At 47.3% G+C, this 24,681-nt stretch overlaps 1 protein-coding gene across 1 annotated transcript in view; it reads right to left on the bottom strand.

Annotated features, from left to right (window-relative positions):
- The window catches only part of MSI2 (musashi RNA binding protein 2), a 217,323-nt gene that overhangs the window by 134,014 nt on the left and 58,628 nt on the right, over nt 1–24,681 (bottom strand). The window contains exon 2 of the mRNA XM_029964650.1: nt 10,263–10,355. Within this exon, the coding sequence (XP_029820510.1) occupies nt 10,263–10,355 (93 nt within the window). The remainder of the gene's footprint in view (nt 1–10,262; nt 10,356–24,681) is intronic.

The raw sequence follows: 24,681 nt of genomic DNA, 5'->3' as shown, positions 1-24,681 counted from the left end.
TGGACTGACAACTATTTATAGCCTAAGAAATTATATACGTGGTGTCCCCACCAACAGTGACACATCTTCATTCAGGCATGAGTCACCTATTCACAAGCATGTTTCCAAAAATAAATCCTATTTACCAGAATTAAATTCCACGCGTTCAGAAGAAAATGTCTCCTTAAGAAAAACAGGCATGTTAGAAAAGCAAACAAGAGCAAACAAGCACTGAGGCCCTCAGCCTGCAGGTCTCCATGCTTTGTATGCTCGTGCAGAGGCTGCAAACGTTTAAGATCCAACAATGAAGACGGCTGTACGTTGTCAGTACAAACCCCTGCCAAGGTCACCGGAGCGCCGCCGTCCAAACGGAATATCCAGAACATTCCTGGCGCCTCGCACTTTGCAGGAATAGTGAGTATACTGCAGTTATTAGGGGGAACAGACAGAGTGAGCGCCAAGTAATCCCAGAAAATGTAGTGTTAAATAGAGGGTTCAAACCACAAAGCTGTTGATGGGGAATGTTAAAAACGTCAGCGTGGCTGAAAGACATTTGCCAGCGGTGGGAGTCAAGTAGCGAGCTACTGTTCAGCAGATGCAATAAAAATCGTGAGGGCAGTTGGGTAATGGGACCAACAGTACAGTTGTTGATACAAATTATATCCAGAAAGCAGAGAAATAAATGGCTAAATAAATAAATAATGCAAAAATGGAACAAGTTCAAACTTCTTTTATAGTAATAGTCTCCAGTTGAGCATAATCACCAAAGCTATAGTGATAAGATTGCCAAAACTAGACAAACATCTGTGAGATGAATTCATCTCAGAGGGGAAGCCAACAGCTTGTTATCATTAAAGAGGCAATGCTCTCTCTGCGTTTGAACTGCAGGCGCCTTGTTACTGCGTTTGCCGAGGCAATTGCACCAGATGTTGGCAGCTTTCTTCAGATGGATGACAAGCACCTGCTGCTGGGGAAATTAAATGCTCGTCGGCCTCCTCTCCTTCAGGGGAGGGTGGGCCAGCAGGGGAAGGGGGGAGCGGTGACGGCTGACCCTCTGAAATAAACCTATTTATGCAAAGTGACAGTAAGTGCTGGTTTGCCAAGCGGTGAAACGGAGTGGAAATTCATTGGATCCCTTCCATTGCCCCCGGTGAAATCTGCTCCCACCCTCCCAGTCCTGACAATTAACATGGCACCGATCTGAACTCGCTAAACCACTCATCAGAGTAATAGAGTCAGCACAGGCACCTCCTCCTGGAGAGTCCCCGCTCGCACAGCGATTTCCCCACCAACGGGGCACTGCCACGGCAGGGGCTGTTCACCCTCCCAAACCCCCTCCCCAGCACACACCCGGGCCAGCCACAGCCTCACACCTTCAGACATCACACCCCCACGACACCCTGTCAGGCCAGCGCTGAAACAAATGGATGCTCCAAGTGGAATCCTGCTCATGTACGCTGGGCTTTAAAATCACAGTCCTGAGACAGAAGTGCAAATGTGACCCCCTTTCCCCACCACCTGCATGTGCATGGGCCTCACTGGGTCCATTCAGATCAGCCTCAGTGCTGGGAGCAGCAGCAAAGGCCATGGTGGGCACTGCAACTCATTTTTTAAGAGAAAACACACGGCAGCCTCTTCCCTGACCCGCTTGTGAGCGCTCCCAACTTTCTGGAAAATTAGAGATGGCAGAATATGAACTTCTTTAAATGAGTCATCACTTCTTTACAACGTATCCAGCACCTTTCCTCCTTCCCACTTCCATGGCAATGACACTGCAGCACAGAGGTTCATTGTGTGACACACACTGCCAGCAGGACCCATCAGAACCCGGGTCACTGTTCCAACCACACCGTGCCCTGGACAGGATGAACACACCGTGTTCATTCCTGCTCATCCCAAACCCCTCACGCGTGTCCTTGCCCCAGACAACACTTGTTTGATCTAAACTGGCCACATGCATTTTGGGTACCCTTCAGATTAAGAGGCAGTTAATCCTCATTCTGCTTAGATTATCTTAATTGGCTCTTCATTTGAGCTACTTTGCCCTTGTCCCCGTTTCTGGAGTTATATTTATAAATACATATACTGTACAACACACACCTCTCCAGGCTGGCAGGTACCACCAGGACTGATGATTATTGATAGGTCTGATGCTGAGTCACGCTTGGCTGCCAGTCCACTTCTACCCAAATATGCTCAGGTGCATTTTTTTCCCAAGAAAATAAAATATTAAGTGTTCCTGACAGAGACAGACGTGTATGATGGACGTCAAATGAATTCCACATTCTACCTCTGCAGAATAAACATAAATTTAATTAAACTGGTCTCACCTCGATATTCCATGTGTGAACAAACCTCAGGTATTTCACCTCCAGGACTGACCAATATGTCCATTTATTTCCATGTGGAAAAAGCATTATTACACCTGCTTCCAGTAACGTGTGCTCTTTTCCACATTTGGAACAATTTCTATGAACTTCCTCCTGGGTACTTTTAAATAGCCCTTTTCTTCATGGCCCAGACTCAGAGCTGCATTTAAAACACCCTCACGTCTCACATCCCATCACTCACTGCCAGTGTATCCATTGTTTAGGATGATGCCAATGATCCAACGCTGACTCTCCAATCAATTATGTTTTAACCAGCTCACTTCAGCCAGGAGCCTTCCCCAAATCTGTGAGCAGGAGAGTGCAGCTTTCAATTACACCACACAAAGTTTTAAATAACTGCTGCTGCTGTTTCATTAGAGAATCAATGTTAAAACACGGGTTCTCCCAAGGCCGAGCTCTGGCCCCCCTCAGCTGTAGCTCCTCAAACACCAGCAGTGCTCTGAGTGCAGGTTATCACTCGATGGATGGCAGGAGCAGCACCTACACTTATAAATAACTTCTGGAGCGTCCAGGAGGCTGCACTTCCAGACAAGTGCCAAAGTGGAATCTGATGCAATTTCACAGCAGATATTGAAAATATCCATCAGAGCATTTTACCTGGTTCCTATTGCTGTGGTTTAACACCACCATCTTCTGCTTTCGATGCAGCTTTGCTGGGGCAGAGCTCCTCTTGCAGCCAGACCCACAGGCCCAGAGATGCCACCACAGCACTGCAAAACCAACTCATCTCCTTCCAGGGAAGTTCTACGCCTACAATCCCACTCACCCACACTGGGGCTGAACCCAAGAGTGCTCCAGGGATAATGTAAAGATGTTATCAAACACGATTAACTCAATTTTTCAGGGATTTTATATAGCCTGTTGCATTTGTATAAAGTAAAAGCAGGGCTGAAAAACACACTTGACTTTCTTGGGGTCCCAGAAAGGATATAGATCATTTCCATGGGTTTGGCTCAGTGCTAAAACTGACACAAAGACACACAAAAAACATTTACACACATGCTGCAGGAGGAACCATGAACACTTTCATGTAACTTTTCTCTCCCCAGACACGGCCCCTGATTAATGCCTGATTTCACTCAGGCTCTTGGCATGATCATGAGTAGCCAATGGTGTATCACACCCTGCAAGCTCAGGATCAACACTGCTCCCCTGCTATTACTGGAGAACATGAGACAGAAGGTAGGGCACTGGCCATAAGCAAAGGCCCAAAAAAAATCAATAAAAGGATTTAAGAAGTATTTTAAAATAACTCTGTTCTAACCCACAGATGCAGGCCCTGCTCCCCAGAGTGGGATCCCAGAGCTGCACCTACAGGTGCTGCAGCACGACCTCACCTCAGTCCATCCACCTGCAGTGAGCCCACCCTGCTGGGGCTGCAGAGGACACGAGGGTGGGATATTTACATTCCCTGTGCCCCTCAGAGCTCCCGAGGTCAGGAAGGCAGGGAATGTGCAGGGAGGGAAAGCCCCTGCCCACAGTCAGCCAGCAGGACTGAGGCACTCGGGGCCGACTCCCCACCACCATCACCCCACCTCACATGGTGCTGAGGCTTCCTCACCATTTCATCAACCACAGGACAAAAGGAAATCAAACTGTATTTCGGACTTCTGCTGAGCTCTGATACTGCCTTCGTGCCCACAAATCCTGTCTTAACATTTCCTCTTTTCATAAAACCCAGGTAGAAACCAACATCTAATTTATAACAAAACCACTTCCACAAAGCGTGTGGCTTATTACAGACCACCTGAAAACTGACTTCCTGTGTACAAGCTTCTCACTGGCAGGATGAAAACAGTGGCTGCTTTTTAAGCAACGATCGAGTTTCTCAGTTTGTTAAAAAAAAAAAAGAGAAAGAAAAAGCATGCGTGGGAAGGAGAAGAAGTAATAAAAAGTGCTTTAGGCCATGAGGGACCCCTATATCCCAGATCCCTTGTCTCATGCCAAAGCTAGAATTTAAAGGAACATTCATTATCCTTTGGCATATCACGGATATAACATGGAAATGAGGAAATGCAGAAAAGCACAAGCACAGGGCAGAGGCATGAAGAAGGGGGAATTCTGGTCCCTGCTCCTGTAACAGAATAGCCCCAAAAAAACTGTTTTTTGTTGTCCCAAACTTATCAGGAGCTGCAAACAACGAAGCGTTTGTCCACTGCTCGTTCTGTTTTAAGGAGGTGATTCAAATTAAGTGACTTCTGCCAAGGTGCACCCAGGTAACAGAAGAAAGGACAGGATGAGCTCCAAGCTTTTCCACACCAGGCCCAGAGCTCGGAATCGCTCTGGAAGGGAACAGGGAGGGCAGCAGCAGCTAAAAAATGCCATCACGTTCTCTGCCTTACCACACATTGCAAATGTTTTGGGAACTCCGGCTATTACAGACTAGAATGTAAATCAGAGTCCAAATTTGTCCCTTCATTTCATGAAACATAACCAATTCCCAAGTGTTGAATTGGGAAGTACAGTGCTGAAAAATGTGAAAAACTAACAACCTGTCAAACCAAAAAATGACTTTCCTGCAAAGCAAGTACTCTAAGGACAGCCCATCCATGTCTCCTATTGACCGTTAAATCTACATATCAATGTCCAACTGGGCTGACAATACAATTCAAGCTCTCTGCCAAGGCTAAATTAACTAAGCTTTCACTTTCATACAGGCAGAATTCCTTGCACCTCCTGACTCTGGCCTTAGCCCCAGCTCCACACAGACTTCCAAATCCCCCCAAAATGAACCCAACCCGAGAAAGCCACCTTTTCTCATGCTAACAACTCTATTGTAATAACATCTTCAGAGGCCATACTCGAGGTCTCCGGGAAAAGTAAACCACTGGAGTGCTTAATACCACAGCAGCACATTAACTCGTTCACACCCAGACAGCCCAGCCAAACGAGGAGGAGTTTTCTCCCCTGTTTCCCTGGTTTGTATTTTCCCAGCTGTCAGCGAGGACAGCACGTAGGAAGCGATTCCCGCAAACCACCCGATCGGGCTGAAATCCTCGCTTTGGATCCCACCTCCTTCCCTCTCAACACACTTACACAGAGAGAGCAGAGGGACTTTATTACAGAGATTATTTCCATCAAAGGCTGAACTGGTCATTCTTTGCACTGAGGTCTGTGTTACAACGCAGGGCACGGTACAACCAATGCAGAAAATTCTCATTCTCACGTTTTGCTGTTCCCAGCCCCGCTGCTTCCAGCTTTAGTTCCTTTGTGAGGCAGCACCATGGATCTGTGGAGGTGTGCCTGGAGCCAGGACAGGTGTGAGAAGGTACCTCCTCTCACTTGCTTAACTGCCTCTAGTCACTAAGTCAGGCCACAGGAGGAAGAGACGAGAAAATTACACGTTTTCAAAAGCTCAACAGTTTCACCGAAAAAAATCAACCTCAGAATCCAGTTTTTATTATTCCACTGGTCTGTTCTGCATCTCACAGGAAATAACAAGTGACTGTACAAAATGTTTCAGATCCAGAGAGGTAATTCAGAAATCCTGTCTTGTCTCAAAATTTCCAAATCTTAAAAGCTATTCTTGAGGAAACAACATATTCCAAGTGGAGCTGGAACATGCCTACGATCAGTCTGAGGGACCTTGTGGCAAGCCAGGACAGAAAATAAATTTAATGCATATTGCTGGTTCAACTTCATCTGGAAATTTAAAATGAAAAACAAGTGCCACAGCCCCCTTCCCCAAAAGTCACTTTAGGACTCCTGTGAAAGGAAAAATGAAGAGCCTAATGATCCCAAGCCGAGAGTTTTAGAAGCAGTAAAACATCTGGGGCCACCAACTGCTCTTCCAGCAGTCTGAAATAACAATTTGTAAAAGCATTGTTTGTGCACAAAACTATTTCACACATCTCCTTCAAAAATCATCATTCTGGTTCAAAAAAGGATAAATGATGAATAAAACATGATTTTTCTACAAGAACAGTCGTACATGGGCTGATCCAAGAGCTCGGGACAACTGAAATGTACCTTTACCAGAACTGTTCCCACCATGCTGGAAGGACACAGTGGCCTTTTCATTCCAAAGACTGTTCCCACAGTGACTCATTACAGTAAGAAGATTTTTAATCAGAATTCTGTTTCAATAATTGGGCCCAAAAGCGTTACCTGGAGCCCGAGCACATTAACGTGTCAATTAACGGCCTCACGCAATCATTAGGATCCATGAGCTCATCAGGGGTCCCTGCCAGCCCCATCTCCAGCCTGGCTCAGCCCCACCGAGGGGGGACCAGCAGCTAGGGCAGCCAAAGGGTTAAAATCCCATGTCAAACAGCAAGTCCTGGCTCTGGACCAGAAGGGACATGGGAACCAGGGCAGCTGAGTTATAAAGGCCTTATTGTAGCAGCCCACTGGATTGGAAATGACTTGTAGGCCTAATGAAACAAAACTTTGGCAGTAAAACAGAATGAAAGGAATGAGACAATAAAAGAGAGGAACAAAGGGAGCAGAGTTGTTTCAGCTTAGGAAAATAAGCTCACTTTGTTGTTGGGAAAAGCCAAAGCCGATTAGGATAAACCAATGACTAGGCATAAGTCTTCCAAACTAATTACACAGTTCGCCATGTGAAGTATAATTGCAAGTAGCAAACGAAGGACTGTGCTGCTTTCACAGGAGCTCTGTGAAGGGAGCAGCACCTGGGAAAACGAACCCTCCAAACCCTCCCCATCAGTGCCTGCAGCTCGGAAGGTACAGAACACGAGGTGCTGAGAAGTGCAGCTCATTAGCACTCAGGGCTTTCTCCTGCTGGTCACAGTCCTCTGGGTAAGGCTTGAGGAGGCTGTTGTGCTTTCTTTTTTTAAATGATACCTGAAGTCTTAAATGCTCCAACATGTCCCAAACTCAGAGCTCCACACTGCTTACACTCCCAGAAAGCCACAAACCAGGCAGACCCGCAGCCCCAGTCCTGCTGATGGCTCAGGGCAGCACTGTGGCCCCTCAGGGGAGGAATGCGAGCCCTGCAGAGTTTCCCCTTGGATCTCCTCACCTCTAACACTTCTCATTTAAATTCTTTCAAAGCCTGGTCTCAGCAGCTTTTCCCACCCAGCACAAGGGTGATGCTACAGAGCCTAGACAGGTCAACATGGCCAGAGAATTTATTTTGCTTGTGAGAATGTTTTAAACATCTCTGACTGAAACAGCAGAGGATCCCACAAACAACTGCATTAGACTGTCAGGATCAGGGATTAACACAATGGCTTGTTTTTCTTCTGATTGTAAACATAATGGCTTAGCCTCCTTGTGTCCTCTGTGGATCCTGCTCCCTGAAACCACTGGAAGGACAAGTCTTCCCTTCTGCAGCACCCTGACCCCCTTCCTGGCACAAAGACCCCACTAAGCCTCTCTGGGGAGCCCCCCAGCAACTGCAGGTGCACAAGTTCAGCCTCACCAGCTCTAAGCAATCACAAAGCTGTTCACTACACTGCTCTGTGCTCACTCTGTGAAGCCTTTTGGCTTCACTCAGGTAATTTTTCCCTGTTTTCCTCCACAGATTACAGCAGCTAGGAATGCCAACCTTCCCAAAAGGATCCTACAGATCCTGGGCTTTACAGAAAGAAAAATAATCACTATGAGAAATCTCACTGTCCAAGTCTCAGCATTATTGTTACCACGTACTTTGGTGCTCTAACGTCCGGCACTTTCACTGAAGTCAGGAAGAGTGTTCACTAAAGCTTTTTTTTTTCCTTGGAGACAAAGGCTCTGGCATTGACTTTTCAAAAAGCTGCAGTTTCAAATTCAACACTTTATCCCTTCCCTGCCAACTCCAGTTACACGAGCGAGCCCGCCTGGCCCCAGAGCTGGGGGCTGCTCTGCTCACATTGTGTGTTTGGAGAGAGCTACCTCCAGTTACCAAAACAGCCTCCCCTGGCTGCCAAGCTCCTCTCCACAGCAAGTACAAACAGGATTTCAGGAATCACAGTAAGCAATTTTTTCCAGGCCGATAAATAAGCTCAGCATTTCAAAGAGCAACTCACCTGAGATGCTCTTATCAAACACGGGCGGCTCCTCGCACGCTGATCATGTCATGCAATTTGCTTTATTTCAAGAAAGCTCTGAGCAAAGGCAGAGCTCACCTATCGATGGGGATCACTGTTTGCATGGCAATGGCCTGACTGGAGCTCTGAGCAGGGCACAGGCCCTGCCCAAAGGGCTGGAGAGCTGAGCAAGGGAGTCACGGAGCAGCAGAGGAGCGGGCTGGAGAAGGACAGGGCTCCTGAAGGTCCCACAGGGCCAGTCCTGGGTCACTGTATCTGAATGCAGCATCCCATCACCTGGAATAACAGGGACCAAGCCCTGCAGGAGCTGAGCTCTACTGCCTGGGCCACACAGCCTCAGCAGGACATCCTAGCTGTGCTGTCACTGGAATGGGTCCCTGCCTTGATCCCAACTCATGCAATTTTCAGCTCCTTAATTTTTTTAGCCTGCAAATTAAGACACCTGAAAAAAAAATATATGATTTTCCCAAAGTATTGCCTCTGGAGAGGCAAACCTCTGCTAAGCTGTCTCAAGGAAGGCAGAGCACGAAAGCAGAACCGAAGCGTCCCGAATCCCCAGTCACTCCTGAGACACAGCCTGGCTGTCTGCATTCTCAGGGACTGTAAAATTGCAAGCATGAAACTACCAGATGGTGAAATTAAAAAGACTATATTAAGACAACATCCAGACAATATGCAAAGCGCTTATATTGAAACTATTATTAACTTCAAAAATACAGGTTAGTGGAGTTCTGCAATTAGAAGTAACTACAGAAGAAACATCCAAAAGCTCATGTAATCCTTTAATAAAAGGCTCAGCAGGCTGTAAACATCCTGCCGGAATCGAAGATTATTATTGAAAATAAAATGACTGGTTTGCAAAACAACTATCAATCCAGCACAGGAACCATTTATAAACTCGCCTCCTCAGCCCTCGACAAAATCCTGCCTGGCTCAGGCTTTTCAGGGCAGATAAAAGAAACATAAACTAACTACAAGGAATGGGAGCTGCTTTGCTCTGGGATACCCCGCTGGGTCCTCACACAATCTCGCATCTAAACCATCGATGGCTGCACTCCAGAGGACAGGAACCAAGCTGCTCAGCTGGAATCCATGGAGCTGGAGCCCATGGAGCCCCATGGAGCAGGGCTGGCATGAGTCCCCATGGAAGGTGGCACCACCAACTGCTCTCAGAGCAGGCAGCTCTGCAAGCTCTCCACCCATCAGACTCCTGAACAAGTGTCCAAAAGCCCTGGGTACCCAGGGAACTCCATGGAAATCAGGGGCACTAAAGCTCCAGCCCCAGCCTGGACTGTGGGGTTTGACTTGTTACATCACAGCAAAAACTATTCTGGCAAGGTTCAGGGCTCCTTCTGTGCATAAACTTGTCTGGGTTTTTGGTTGGTTTGGGGTTTTTTTTAATGATATCAGGATTCTACTTGCATTTGCACAGGATCTTGCATAAGGATTTTCCACTAAGAAATTAAGTGGATATTCCAGTGACTTCCACATTACTCTTTGCTTTCCACGTGGTTCCTTCAGGCATTTTCACAACTTAATGAGCTCTCCCATACATCTATCTGCCCCTTTTGCCACTGCAATCAAGGTAAACAGAAGGCTGATTTTATGGAGAAGACAGCTGTATAATCATTCAGCTGAGGGTCAAATTCTTCCTGAACAGACACAGATCCACCTCTCAATGATGCCTTTTTAACTTTGCTGGAAGTAAACAGTGCTGGCAATGCTGTGCACAAACACACACAATGAACAGAACAGGAATTCCAGAGGCTTCGAGAAATGACACGGAAAGGCAAAAACTGTGGCCCTCCTCTGAGCCCAGCCCTGACTGCACTTTTTCGAAACACACTTTAAAAAGAAAGGAAAGAAAGAACTGTGCAGTGCTCACTTGGGCAGAACTTACCTTGCCAAACTGTTCGAAGTATTGCTTCACGTCTTCCACTACCGTATTAGCCGATAATCCACCTACAAATATTTTCTTTGTTCTTGTGACCATCTGTAAGAAATTATAAGACAAGCACACGGTTTAACCAGATTATTTCAAACAATATGTGGAAAAAAGAAATATTCTTCAGATCCCATCCCTAACCCAGATAATGAGAATATTTCTTTACAAAAGCAATTTCGATTCGATTTGATTAGATACTTCTTTCTCTTTGTCTTGTTTTGTTTTTATTTGAGAGATGGCTGAGTAAAGGCTCTCAATAACAACTCTAGCCCCCGGATATTTTTTTTTAATAAATGATTTTTATTGTGTTTCTTAATGCAAATATAAGTGAAAAAGGAGTCCAAGTATCATATCTTCATAGCTACTGTCTCAAAAGCAACGCACCTTTCCCCCTCCTCTTCCTACAGACAGGGTGAATTCTCTTTGGCAGACAAAAGGCAATTACATCAAATCGAAGGGATGTGTTATTAAGTTTCCATGGGTCAGTTTAAAAGGAACTTGCACAGTTACTTTAAAAATAATCAAATGATGAAAGGCAGCCAGAGCTGCCGATGCAGAATCCTCCAGCTGCCACAACCCACACTCCAGCTCACGGTGTCACCACCCAGCAGGGCTGGATCAGCTCCTGCAGAAATCCACCTGTGCTCCCCAGAGCCCAGCAGAGCACCCAGCTCTTCTGCTGACCCACGTGCACCCGATCCTGGTCCACACAGGGCAAAGGGATGGTGCTGGATTCCCTACGGAGAACACACCACCCCACAATCCATCAGTCACAGCCTGCAGCCCTCCAAGCTGGGCAGGATCAGCCCATGGACACAAACCCCAACGATGGCAGGGGAACCTGGTGTCTTTGGTGGGCTGATCCCAAACCCCCTGACCCTTGTGGGCCCCCCAAAGTCAGGGCAGATCCAGGGCAATGCTCCCAAGGGCCCCCATCATCCTGGCACACTTGGGCAGAGGGGAAACACCCCAGCTTGGATCAGACCACGGCCTTAGAGCTGGAGACAGCCCAGCAGCAGCCAACCCACCATACAAAGGTGTCTGAGTCAACACTGCACGTTAACTCAGGAAACCGAACGCGCCAATATAAAATTCATGCATTGAAATGCTTCAATTTGTTTGCTCTGGAAACTGGGTGAAGCAGCCAACTTCCTGAGACTGAAGGGAAAAATGCTGCATGACTCTCATTAACCAGATATTCCCTTCCATCAGCCTTACAGAAGTCCACTTTATTTTTTTTCCCTCTTTTTCAAGTTAGGAAGAAAAAGAAAGAGAAAAAAAAAACTGTGTAAAAATTCAATTATTTTTTCCTGGCTGCAATCTAGAGCTCCGAAATTGAAGCCCAAGCATATATTTTTCTGTAGAAAATTGTCATTTACAAATAAAGAATTGGCGAAAGCCGACTTGTAACTAAAGGATTTTGCAGGGCTGTCAAGAGCCCTCTGCCTGCCAGCATCTGATTTAAGATCAGGCCAAGCTTCTGTTGTCATACAAAAGAGGGAGGAAAGCAATTATTCTAAAGCAGTATTTGAAATTATCATCATTTTTATATTTGACCAAGAAAGAAAGAAAACGAGAGCTACTGCTTTTAGAAGCAAGATTGAAGGTTAAAGAAAAAAAAAAAGAAAAAGACCACTTTGTTTCAATAGCTTCAGTCAAAGAAAATATTGGTAATGACAAGCAAATTCACAACATTTTAATGCCTAGAGATGTGTTGCGAGCTGGGAAATGGTTTCAGGAATCAGCTCTTTGGTACCAAAGTGAAGCACAAAATTAAGTCTGCTTTTACAATCTACGTTTCCCTGAAGAGACAGTTCAATTGCTTTGTTACCACATTCCCCCCAGCACCAGAACAGCAAATGTGTAGCCTGAGCGATTCCTCTGATCCCTACGTGCCTGAGCAGCAGGATTCCCTGCATTCCCTGCCTGCCTCCCACCTGTGGCACAGGTACCCAGGTGCCCCCAGACCTGCCCTGGGCTCAGCTGCCTCTCACCCAGCTCGGGATCCCGGAGACACGGCAGGTCTGGACACAGCTGGACACAGGGGGTGACCAGCCCTCACCACAGAGCCACGGCAGCTGCCCGTGCCCAGCTCGGGTCCTTGTGGGACCCCTGCACACACAGCCTGGGCACTGGGAGCACCCCCTGCCAGCCTGAGGCTCACAGCCAAAGGCTGCCAGACACTCTGGCCAAACACGATGTGCTGAGAAAACCCACGTTAACCAGAAAGGTTCCAAATCTCCCATTGCCAATGGCTGTGAGGGCAGCTTGTTCCTCACCAAGTATCCTCTGCAGGAAACAGGGCTCCAATAAAGCCTTCTGGTTCACCCAGTGATGGTCTCACTACCCAACATGATAATTCTCTCCACCACAGATCTGTGTTTGTTTTCGGGAGGACAAACAAAGGGTTAAAGTACATTTAATGAAGTACCCTTGGTGTAAACATTACAGATGACAGAGTCAGAGGCACCAATGATCACAGGCACTGGTAACTTTAGCTGCTTTCTAAAATTAAAGGCTTTTTTAAATCAAAACACTCATTTGGCTCAGAAAATAAATCAGCATATATTTAGCAAAAAAACCCCTACAATTCTATAAAAGCATTTATGTATATATTGAAGAAAAACACTCATTATCATTATTTTCTTATTATTGTAACAAAAAGCCCCAAACGAAATCCCCAGTCTGAAGTTCCTCCAGTGAAAGTCACTGAGGATCTTTATCTTTTCCTGTGAGTAAATTCAGAATCTGCTTTCTGGAGACTACTCACAATAGGGACATACACACACATACCCCCCAAACAGTGAGGGAGTCCCTGTAGCATTGGTGGGTTCAGACCCTCTGCCAGTAGCTCCATCTGCCCCTTCCAGGGATGGAACAGCAGGGTTTGGGTAACAGGAGTGATTTGTGAGCATCAATCACAAATCCATGATTTATGAATGACTCCAAGAGGTCTGGGTCACTCCAAAACCACAACACTCCCAGCTCCATGCCCTGGGTTTTCCTCTGCAGTGCCCTGTATCCATCACTGGCTCCTGCAGGGCTCTGCAGACCGGGGGCTCGGGATGGGTTTGGAGGTTGGTGCACTGAAGGTGTCTCTCTCTGGCTGCAGAAGGAATCGCCGGGAGAGGCAGATCCCAGGCCCGTTAATTGTGAGCGCAGCAGAATTGCTGTTTGTGTGGAGTTAATCAAAACACATGTGACTACTCCTGCGAGGAGGCATTCAAGGTTACACTCCATTTATTGGCTTGGCTTTGAAAAATATAATCGCCTTTGTGTTCTGAAACTGAGCAAACACTTCAGGTGGTGCAGGAGCAGGAAAAAACCTTCCATGCTTCAGCCAGGCAGGTCTGCCGAGTTTAAGCCATTTTCGCAAGGCTAAGGTTGTAATTAGATCGGTTTGGGGTGTATCAGGTAAATCTCCTCTAAACAACAGGCTGAAGATGCAGTCTCTGGGAACAAAAGTCCTATCCCACTCGAACACATCAATACCCACTAGTTAAACCTCACAAACTCTGGTGAAACAAAGGAATGGGGATTTTCAGAGCCTCCAGCTCCGAGTCCATGAACATCCCTCACACACCAATGCTGCTCTTCGTCTTCCTGTGGTTTTTATTTCCCCACTGAAACTGTCTTACCATCACTACTATCAACAATGCACAAAGGGGATTTTAGGCTCATTAAATATTTTGCACAATTCCCAGAATTTCAAAATCTGAAGCAACAAGCACCCACTACTCCATCTAGATGAGTCAAGGTCCTATCTGTAGGGTAATGGTTTTAAGTGTCATTTCCCAACCATTCCTTATGCAGCCTTTTTTTGCTGTGTCCCCCCCGCCCAGTTTTAATTCAGAGCTCCTGCTCAGGAGGCTGGAAAGGATGAGTGCTGACACCCAGCTAGCACAGAGCGTGTCTTGTCGCAAAGTAAACACCATGTAAAATCCCAAAATCCATGTGAAATCCCAAAGCAGGAGGCAGTGACACAGGGTTAAAGCAAACCAGCACACAGGGCTCAAAGAGCACCCTGGAAACCTGTGCCTGAACTCAGCTCAAGCACACTCCGGTGAGGAATTCATCAAGACTTTGCATCCTCAATTTCCCAATGTGGTGGAAGTGGACTAGAGTACTAATAGTGAATCTGCATCACAAATTGCTGAAATTAGCATTAATTTCAGATTAAACTAATTACGCATCTATAACTGTTTTCCAGAGCACTCTCTCTCCTCTGACAGTGTGGGTGCGTGGGTGCATGCGTATTCCAGCCTGCTCACCTCATCTGCAGCTTGGCATTTCATCATTTCTAGTGTACCCACCTTCTAAATAGGTTTATAATTAGAAAAATCATCTTTCGTATCTGTGCTGAACTGCATTTATACCCCATTGTGCTGTACATCCAAACTACAGCATTACTTCTAATTAAAAACAACAATAATTCATGTAACAGGGGAAGTGATCTTGTTAACTGAATTGCCAGGCTTCTTTTGGCAGAGCACAGACCTTAAGAATTCTCCAGGTTTGGGTTTTGGTTTTTTTTTTTTTGGCCTTTGGGATCCTCATAGGAAGTTCCAAAAAGCTATTAAAAAACTCAACTGAAATGTGAAGACACGACGAAGGAGGCATTGTTTAGTGGAAGCTTCCAACCCTTCTCAGTTCACCTATTAGGAGAACAGCCCAGAACCATCCCCTGGCCTGTTATTTCTGAGAGGTTCACAAGTGGTGGAGGTGCATGTGAGCACCGTGTTCCCTCAGGGAGCAAACACTGCACTCTCAAGCTCCACAACAGCAAGAGCAACTCAATCCCGTGCGAAGGCAGCGCGGCTTTACGTGCCACGTACAACACGCTTAAGTATTCAGAATAGGATTTCAGCAAGACTTAAACGGTGCAAATACCTTGTGCCTGACCCCTGGGTAAGCTCATGTCATCCTGTGAGAGCTGCTCCAGCTATAGAAGGTATGTGGGAATGAAAGAGCTCTTTAATCCAAACAACCGGCACGGATTCCTGGTGGGGTAAAGCAGTTTCCCCGATTCCTGGGAAAATACAGATGGGTTGTATTCTCCCAGCCCATTCAGAAACCAAACTGTTAACTTAGTCCCTGCTGTATTCCCAGTTTTTTGCTGTCTGGGGTTCTGCTGGGTGGTTTATCTCTCTCCCCCAGTGACTGTGGCATCAGCAGGAGGCAGAACACACAAAGTGATTTTTACAAGACAGACCGAACTGGCGGCAATTGCCGAAGCCATCCCTGGAGTGTCACAAGGACACCTGGCCAGGGGCCAGCAGGGCCCCTCTTGGTCATCTTCCAGCTGTGACTGGATTTAACTCCATGTGCCCCCTCACCTCCCCACCGCAGGGGCAGCTGAGCAATGGCAGCCTGTCACAGGCCACAGCCAAAAGAAGAGTTTGCTGTCCAGGCAGCAGCATCCCATACACCTCCTCCAAGCCATGCTCAGCTCTCCAGGCACAGCCACACCTTTACCTGCCCCACCACTCAGAGCTCCCTGCACGGGAGATCGAATCTCCTGAAAATTAGCCCCAGCTGTGAAAGCTCAGCAGTTTTTTTGAGCAAAATTTGGCTTCAAGCTTCATATCAAAGGACACAGTAAAATTCACCAGAGCCAGCATTCCCCCCTCCAGAGCCCAGGAATAGCTCCTGGCCCCACAGCCTCACTAGAACAAGTTATATCACATCCCTGAGGGCTGCTCCCATACCCCGTGCTCCAGTTAACTCCTTTACGGGTTACAGAAGCACGGGCAAGGGGAGGGCAGCAGAGAAAATCTATTTAAATCCCCCTGGTTGCTTCAGCTCCTCATGCACAGTGCAGGAGGAAGGTAACTCTAAATCTTCACTGAGCACAGACAACTTACCCAATGTGCCTGCCTGATTGCTGTTCAGCAGTGCTTAAAAACTGCATTAATAAGTTTAAATTAAGATAATTATTTTTAAATTAATACATCTCAGGGCCACAAATGGAGAGCACTGCCCAATGTGACTGGGGGGGTGGGGGATTTTTGCAATGCCCATGTAATGAGGGACAAAGGTCCCAGTGGGAAGCAATTAAGCTTCTGGTCCTAAATCTACAGGCTACTGGCAACACTTCACCTTGTGCAAGCAGAGAGAGAGAGAAGGAGAGGGAGGGGGAGAGGGAAGGAGGAAGAGATGGCATTCTGCCCAGGGACCTCACTTTTGAAGCCATGGCAGCAATGTTTGATGGGAACACACATTAACTGACCATTACCACGTTCATCAATTCCTCATCTGTGCTATACCACCTTCTGGAAAGAAAAATCACGTCCCATATCCAAAATACAACCAGAAAACTTGTGCCCTCCAACAAGACACACAGTTGTGCCAGACCAGGTTCCCAAGGGCATATTCAAGGTCCATTTGCAGTACAGCTCTACAGGTGAAGCAGGGTGGAATAAAGTGGGTCAAAGTGGGGAACCAAGCTAAACAGCTTCCCAAAATACATCCCAAGTCCCTGGTTTTTTAACCTGGAACAATACAAGGAGAAGGCACCCAGCTGTCCCTGCTTTCCTAAGCCCAAGGGGGTGTGCAGGACAGCAGTGACTGGCACTACCCCCTGTGGAAGGGCCTGGCCAGGACAGGCTGCACATCCACCCAAAGCCTGCAGCCCACCCCGAGGGCGAGTGCCAAAAGGCTCTTGGGAGCTCAGGCAAAGTCCTGCTCATCCAAGAGCTGCTGCCTGCTAACCAGAGGGCTGCCCAAGCCCATCAAGTGCCACTCACTGCCCCATCAGGGCTGTCAGCCAGCAGCCAGAACACAGGTCCTGCCCAGGCCTCTTCCACCCGTGGGTGCTGCTGCTGAATAGTGTGCAGGGCAGGGCAGCAACACCTGCACTCCCACCCCATGGGCACAAACCAGCCCCTTCCTTCCCTGGCTGCTCCACAACTACCTCCCTACTGCTGTCATACCTGGCAGCATCAGGTGTGACAGCTTGCTCTGTCACCGTGCCCAAAAGCACACGGGTCTGCAGCCAGAACGGCTTTATGGTGTGATCAATGAACCCTGATTTGAGTGTGCACCTACCAAAAGGAGAAGGAAGAAATGTATTTGGAGGTTTAAGCCAGTGTACAGCAAAATCCAACAGCGCAGTCCAACCCAGAGATGAAGAGGAGTGCACCGTCTGTAAGAGTTTATAAATTCTTCCAGCTCCAAACACTGAGGTCAGTCCAAAGAAAAGTTTATTGCCTCTACACTGCAGAAAGCACGACATAATGTAAATGCTTCTAAGTCAGTATCAACTAATTTTTCACGATGACCCTGTCAAATCAGTGATGAGAGCTCTCTGTTAAGATTCTAGATAATGTTCTGCTAAAACAAGAAAAATTCACGGGAAGGGATAAGAAATGTGTAAAGCAATTTACCTCCCTCCCAACATACTCCAGATGATTTCTCTGAAAAGAACAAATGGAAACTTTAACCCTTAGCCTTGATTAATTCCATCTCCATAATGCACACGCACATGGCAATCAGTTACTGAGGAGCAGCTTGTCCTTCATCTGCTGAGTCAGGCCAGCGTGGATTCAATGCCTGGCTCTTCACGAGGGTGAGCTCTTCCTCTGGTGTGAGACCACTGAAATCTTGCAAAATGCCCAGATTTGTCTGTTACTGCTGTTGAAACACTTTCCCAGTTTTATGAAATGCCCTGTTTGCTTTTATCCTCTTTCCCCTGCCCCAAACGGGCCGGTGAATTACAGGAATTGCAGCGCTCCCACCTTCAGCTCACCCAGGGGAGATGTGTCTCCCTTGCCAAGGAGGGAACCCACCAGCCATTATTAAAGCAACATCGGTGTCGCTCTAAAGCAGATCAAATAACCCTTGACTAGGAACAAAAGGGCCCCTGAGGAGCTGCACCAAGGACGAAGAGTGGGAGCGAGGCAAGAGAAAACATCCATACTTTTTCCAAAGGAAGGCAGCACCTCACAGCTACAAGAGCTTGTCTCCCTCGTGTGATGTTTACTCACTTATTGACCACAGGGCAAGTCATTTGAGTCTCCACAGGACTGATGTATCAAACAGTCTTGGGAGAAGCTCAGCTAGAGACTGCAGGGCTCAGCATTTACGCACACACTTGAACTCGCAGCATTTGGGGAAGCCTCATTAGGCTGAGTACGTTGCACAATCGAGTGCTATGTGCCTTGATTTCCACAAAAAGAAGAACAAAAACGTATCCCCACAGCTCAGTGGAGCCCGTGAGGTTTCACTCATTAAATGCCTAACCCGCTGAAAGTCTGATTTGAAGATGCTGGAATAGTGCAAGACATCGTTACTGACATTATTGTTATTAAAGGAAGAATGAAAAAATATTGTTCCTAGTCAGGAAGGTCATATCAAACTACCAAGTAAGAGATAAATCAGCCAAGGTCTCCAAAAAAAGACATTATTTCTCCTTTACTCCAACATCTTAATGTGCATGACTTTTTTTGTGCTAGAAATACATTTCTATAAATCCTCCTCTACAGAAAGCTTTGCTTTCAGGAGGGGAAAAGTAGCAGATAAAATACTACCCATCGAAATGAACTCAAGTCTCCAGTAACATAACTAAATGTGTAATGTTACAGATGTTTTATAGCCAGGATGTCGGATCCATTTAGATCATTTTTACAAACCCGGCAAGAAATATCTCCCCAGTGCTGGAAACCACGCCAACAGGTCTGGGAACAATTGTTTATTCAAACAAAGATGCCACCAGGGAACAACAGTATCTACTGACCAAACTTGGAGGGCTCGTTTCTCAGCCATGTACCATCAAGACTGAGAGCCAGAAAGGGACACCAGGCTGAAAGAGGAGCTGGGTCCCGACACAGGGGTCCTTCTACTGCTCTCCAAAGCAGATAAATCACTGGTTTCTGCACCTGTATGTCCTGCCCAGGCCAAGGTGTGCAGACACACCATGAGACCACCATGTGCAGCACAGCCCAACGTGCTGCCCACTCACACACCAACAGCAGCCACAGGGCAAGGAGGGACGATGGCACAGCTGCCTCCTGCCAAACTCAAACCCATCATCCAGCTCCACCACACACCCGGGGACACAAACAGGATCAACAGTGTGCCACGTGACAGTCAGGGACATCATCACAGATGCCACCAGCCCAGGCTGAAGACACACTTTGACTGACAGGGAGTTTTACTCTCCGAGCCCGTCATCCAGTGGTACCCACCACTGAAAGATTTATTACCCCCAGTGATAACTGCCTCATGCTGCTTTGTTTGTTAATTGTGACTAGCTTTGCCTTCAGAAGGGTAGGAGCCTAATAAATCAGTTATCTCCAGGAAGAATTTATTTAAAGCTGTTAACACTGTAAGCCCCAGCACTTGGCAAGGCACTGTGTGAGAACGGGTGTGTTCGCACATCGCGCTCGGTGGTAGAACACGCCGCGCGACTCGGCAGCCTGGCTAAGGAGACCAGCTCTGAGCAAGACCCTGACGGGCTCAGTTGGACTTCTGTCCACCACAACAGGCCAGCTCTCATGCTCCTTTCCCATTTCCCACACGGGGCTGTGCCAGGGCAACCAGCACTGCACACCACCAGGCTTGGGCTGACAGCAGCTGCTCCCTGCAGCAGCTCAGGGAGGAACCAGAGCAAGAGGAAACCTCAGCCTGTCCCAACCTGAGGCACATGTTGGGGGCCCACCCTCAGCCCCCCAGCAGGCACAGCAAGGTCAGTGCCAAGCTCTGTGCTACCAACCAGGCTGCAAACACAGTACAACTCATTCTCTGGATGCCCCATCACATCTCCCTGTTCAAAGTGAGCCTGTGGGAGAAAAGAAATGCATGAATGGAAGTGGAGGCTCGAGGACAAGCGCCAGAGCCAGCACAGCACAGCAGAGCTCAGGCTCCCTGCTCCCTCTTGGCCAAGAGTGCCAGTGACCTGAGCCCCTCACCAGGCAGTGCCTCTGGCTCTGAGCCTGCCCGATCCCGGCAGGTCTCACTTCAGAGATGTCTTCTCCCACTCTCTGGTAAGATCAGGAACTCCCTGCAAATCACAACATCAAAACTCCAGGTATTTCTGCACTGCACCTCTGTTCTCAAATGCGGGACTCCCCTTGTTCCAGCACTCACAAAATTTGGCACAGACAGTGGATTAACAGAAAATCGGTGTCAGGTTGACAGTCCTATAATTTCTTTTTCTCCCTAGGGCTGCAAGACCCACAGAGTTCAAAGGAATCACTCAACTGTGGCATTTTGGTCACTGGCTTCGCCTCCTACGACGGAAGGATGAGCAAAGGGGCTGAGGTTTCCTCTTTCCAGTTGTGCTGTGCAGGTGCTGTACTGGCTCACAGGGCAGTGCCAGCTACAATGAAGGGACTCACCTGATCTATGGAATACCAACAGGTCCCTAATAATACTGATGTTACTGAAAATAAGCATTTGGCTGGAAATACGCTCCTTCCCGATCCTCCCCAGCACAAAGCCAGTATCAAAGCCTATCACAGCCCAATACACTCACAGACTTTAAAGTACCTACATCATTACAACACTGCCAAAAATGTCACATAAAAAGGCCAAGTCACTGAGATGACTGAATTTCCAGGTCTGGCAGGACATGAAAAGCTGGGACAACTTCCCACGAACAGCCAAGCCACTTGTGTAGTGTGACTCAAGCCAAATGTGAAGGCCCTCAACATCTGCCTCCTGCCTGATACCGGGGACGGAGCTCCTGCAGTTTGAGCTCCCCCTCTGTCCCGGGAGCAGCCAGCGGGTGCAGTGCCCGCAGGAAAGCAGCAGCACCTGCCAGCAGGTCACCTGTAAAGCAGCAGCACCTGCCAGCAGGTCACCTGGCAAGAGGCAGAGGTGCTGCTGGCTCTGGAGAAACCCACCTCAGCTCGACGGCCCCAGCTGCCCCCAAACTGAACAGCACTGCCTGCCCGTCTGCAGGACGGGGGAGATTTTGTTCCTCTCAAGAATCACAAGGTCTGTAACTACACCGGAAACTTGAATTTAAGGCTAGATATGAGGCCAAAGACCACTGAAATATTTGTAATAAATAACCTACAAACCACAGGAGCATCTCCAAGCCACACACACGGTGCCACGCATCAGCACAGCTCACACAGGTAAACAACCCACCCCACTTCCTCAGCCTCGTACCTCTAACGGGATACAGAGTGTGGAAGTGAGCTGGCCAGACTGAATTACACACAGGGAATGTTTTCCTTTTCCATGAAGACTGACATCAGCAAAACAAGAAGGCTGCCACAGGCTGCACCCGCAGCCACGTGACAACAGCTGCAAGCCAGGACCAAATCCCAGTTCCCAAGAGCTGTATGGCCACTGGACACACTTCCTGCCTCTTTTTGGGAGTGATTTGCTACCCATTCTTATGAACCACACTCTGCCAGTCTTCCCAGCTCTAAAGTTCTGCCCTGAAGGCAAACATGCTGCCAGCCATGGCAAAGGTTTTCAAGGATCCTCTCCAGGAAGGAGGAGGGAGGAGGAAGCCAAGGGGTTGCAGGTTGGAAAATTTGAGGTTCTCCATTCAGCTGCAGTTCAGCAATCCTTCATCCACTGATAAATCACAGACCACACACTGAGAGTTAAAGACTTATACAGGACTCTAGGGACTAATTGAGGAATGATTTCAGCTTCTAACTGTGCTCTAACCAGGCACTTAGGATGCAAAGCACAAGTTTGTGATACTATTGTGCACTGCATCAAAATGACTTTTTGATACATTTTTGCAAATAACTAATAAGGAAAGAAGAAAAAAAACACATCACCCTGGTATTTAACATAATTCTTACCCTCGGTTCCCCATCCTTATATTCACATTCGTGACAAACAGCCTCTGTCTTCAATTAGGCCTGTCTCACACATGCATGAAGCCCCCAAAATATGAAAGAGCTTTTATGCAACACCAGATTATCTAATGTGCACATATTTTGCAAAAGAGCACTTTTTAAATACCTAGTCACAGAGAAGGGGAAAAACAACACATTCCTTTCAGGAAGAGAGAAAGGGAGGGAAAAAAAAAAATCACATAAAAGCTGCAAAAAAAGTGAATGCATTTGTATATTAAGCAATCAAGTGCTGTCACACACTGAAAACACAAAGCACTGAAGTTTAAGTGGGCACACACCAAGGGCCTTACCATGGGACACACTTTTCAGCACTACAGAAAGCACTCCCTTATCAACCCAGCACAGTACGAAGCAGGATCTCTGCCTATTTAAAAAAAAAAACCCAGAGAAATAACTTCTCTTGACAGCCTGACAGCTGACATTCTTAACTGAAAAAGCTATGTGCCAAGAATTATCAGGCCTGGCTTTTCTCTCCCTGATAGATGACAGAGCAAAAAACAACAACGGCCACACACATCTCATAAATCACAACTTTTATTGAATGCCTCACCACATAATAGCAACAGTCAAACTGAATAAAGACGCTTTTCAGGGCGCATTGTAAAATACTGGGGGAGCACTGGGATCATTCCCAGCACCAACAGCCTCTCCCAGGTGGAACAGGTCTCGGTGTCAGCATCGCTCTGTTTCTCACAGAGCTACCTGGAGAGTTCAGGGGGGGTTTCATCTTTCGTTGTTTCATTAAGAAGCAAAAAAGAATGCAGAGAAGAAAAGCAGAAATTAAGTACACAAGAGACAGAGGTAGAAGGAAAGGCCAAAATCTCCGAACAGGCGAGCAGAGAAATCCTCCTGCTGGCAGCAGGGTCTGAGCTGAGACACAAAACCTGGCCTTGGGGATGAGTCAGCCCACAGAGACACAACCACCTGCTGCTACCACGTGCCAGGGGTTTCTCTCTGAAGCACAAGGAATCTGCCTGCAGACTTTTAGGAACTAAAGAGACAAGTGAGCAGAAAGTACATGAATATTAGGGCAGGAGAAAGCAAAGGTGGGAGCCCCAGTCAAGGAAAATTCACATGATCTCCCATGACCACAGTGACACAGCACAGTCTGATCAGTCTGGATATACAGCACCAATGCTCCTGTCTTCACTTTTCAGCAGTCCCTGACTGGTTCCATTAAGATAATAATAAAAATAACAAAAATAATAATGATATCATCTACTTTTATCTGAAATAGTAAAATATCAATAGTACTTTTCATCTAAATAGTTTAGAGGCACTTCACTTTTTGATTTCAAGAAACTCCTAAAAATGCATTTAAATCTCACCTGTATTAGGAAAATTTCTAATGAAATCTTTCCAGCACATAAACCAAAGAAAGCAGAAGGGCATTTATATACTAAATCAATTACCAGAACTTCTCTTCCCATCACCCAAGCTAATTAAAATTTCATGTGCTCCATACCAGTAACTGTACAGAAAATCACAGCTGGTGTTTTCGAAGTCAAATAAAATAAAAATACAAGGGGATCTTGGTCTGCAACCCTACTGCTGCAGGACAAAAATAGACACCCAGCTCCTACTGAAACCCAAGTCAGTGTAAGTTTGACACCGAACTCCTTTGAAACTTTAAACTCCAGCCTAATTTCAGAGTGCCTCAGTCCCCTAGAGCAGAGCCTACAATTCCCACCACAACAAGGAGTCTCTCAGGAGACTTGGCCAGGTTTAGGCAAGTCATCTGGGCTCCAGGGCTCTCACAGTCTTTCCTGTATCAGCACCAAAGCTGCTGCAGCACACACAAATACAAGATATTTTTTAAGTGCAAGTCTGAGAGGAGAGTCAGCTCAAGGCTTTGCAGGGAACACAAGAGGCAGCTCGGGCAGATCTCTGGGGTTCACCTGCCTTCACATCCCCTGGCACACTGGCCAAACCCTGAGCACTTGTATTGCAGTACCAGGAGATCAAGCAGGCTCATAGAGCAGTGCCAAGGTTATGGCAACAGGAGGAGGATCCACAAGGCCAGAGGTGGCCGTGACCGGGGACCGGCGAGTTTGGGGTTCTCCTGCATCACCCCTTTATTTGGTGCATGTCCACTGCTGCAACCTGCCCACAGGCTTCAGCTGGGACACTGAACCAGTTCTGTGTTCTTCAAACCAGAGGCCCTGACCTCAAGTTTTACTAAGTACAAAACCCTTTCTACATCTGTTTCCAATATTGTCCTTTTTTTTTTGGAAAACAGACCGAGCATATGTTCCTGAGGCTGTTGCCCACACGGTGGGTGGGTGTTACAATCAACTTCTGTGCACGATGGCTCCCAAATGTATCTGATTACCCACGGTGAGGGCTGGTTGGTTTGTTCTGTTCAGTTCAGGATTAACAGAACAAAGCTTCTACCAAAGTTAATGGAACAACTTCCAAGCTAAACCTGAGCCCATGTTCCCAAGCGGGCTCACTTTCCCTGCATCAGTCCCCAGGTCACAAAAAAGCCCAGCATTGCCCTCAGTGCCTCAGTCCAGCCCCCCGGCACTGCCCGGGCAGTGCTGCCAGCA

This window comes from Manacus vitellinus, unplaced genomic scaffold, assembly GCF_001715985.3.
Source record: "Manacus vitellinus isolate BGI_N305 unplaced genomic scaffold, ASM171598v3 scaffold_76_pilon, whole genome shotgun sequence".
Taxonomy (NCBI): domain Eukaryota; kingdom Metazoa; phylum Chordata; class Aves; order Passeriformes; family Pipridae; genus Manacus; species Manacus vitellinus.
Note: the sequence above shows the minus strand (reverse complement) of the source record. Positions and strands in the feature narration are given on the sequence as shown.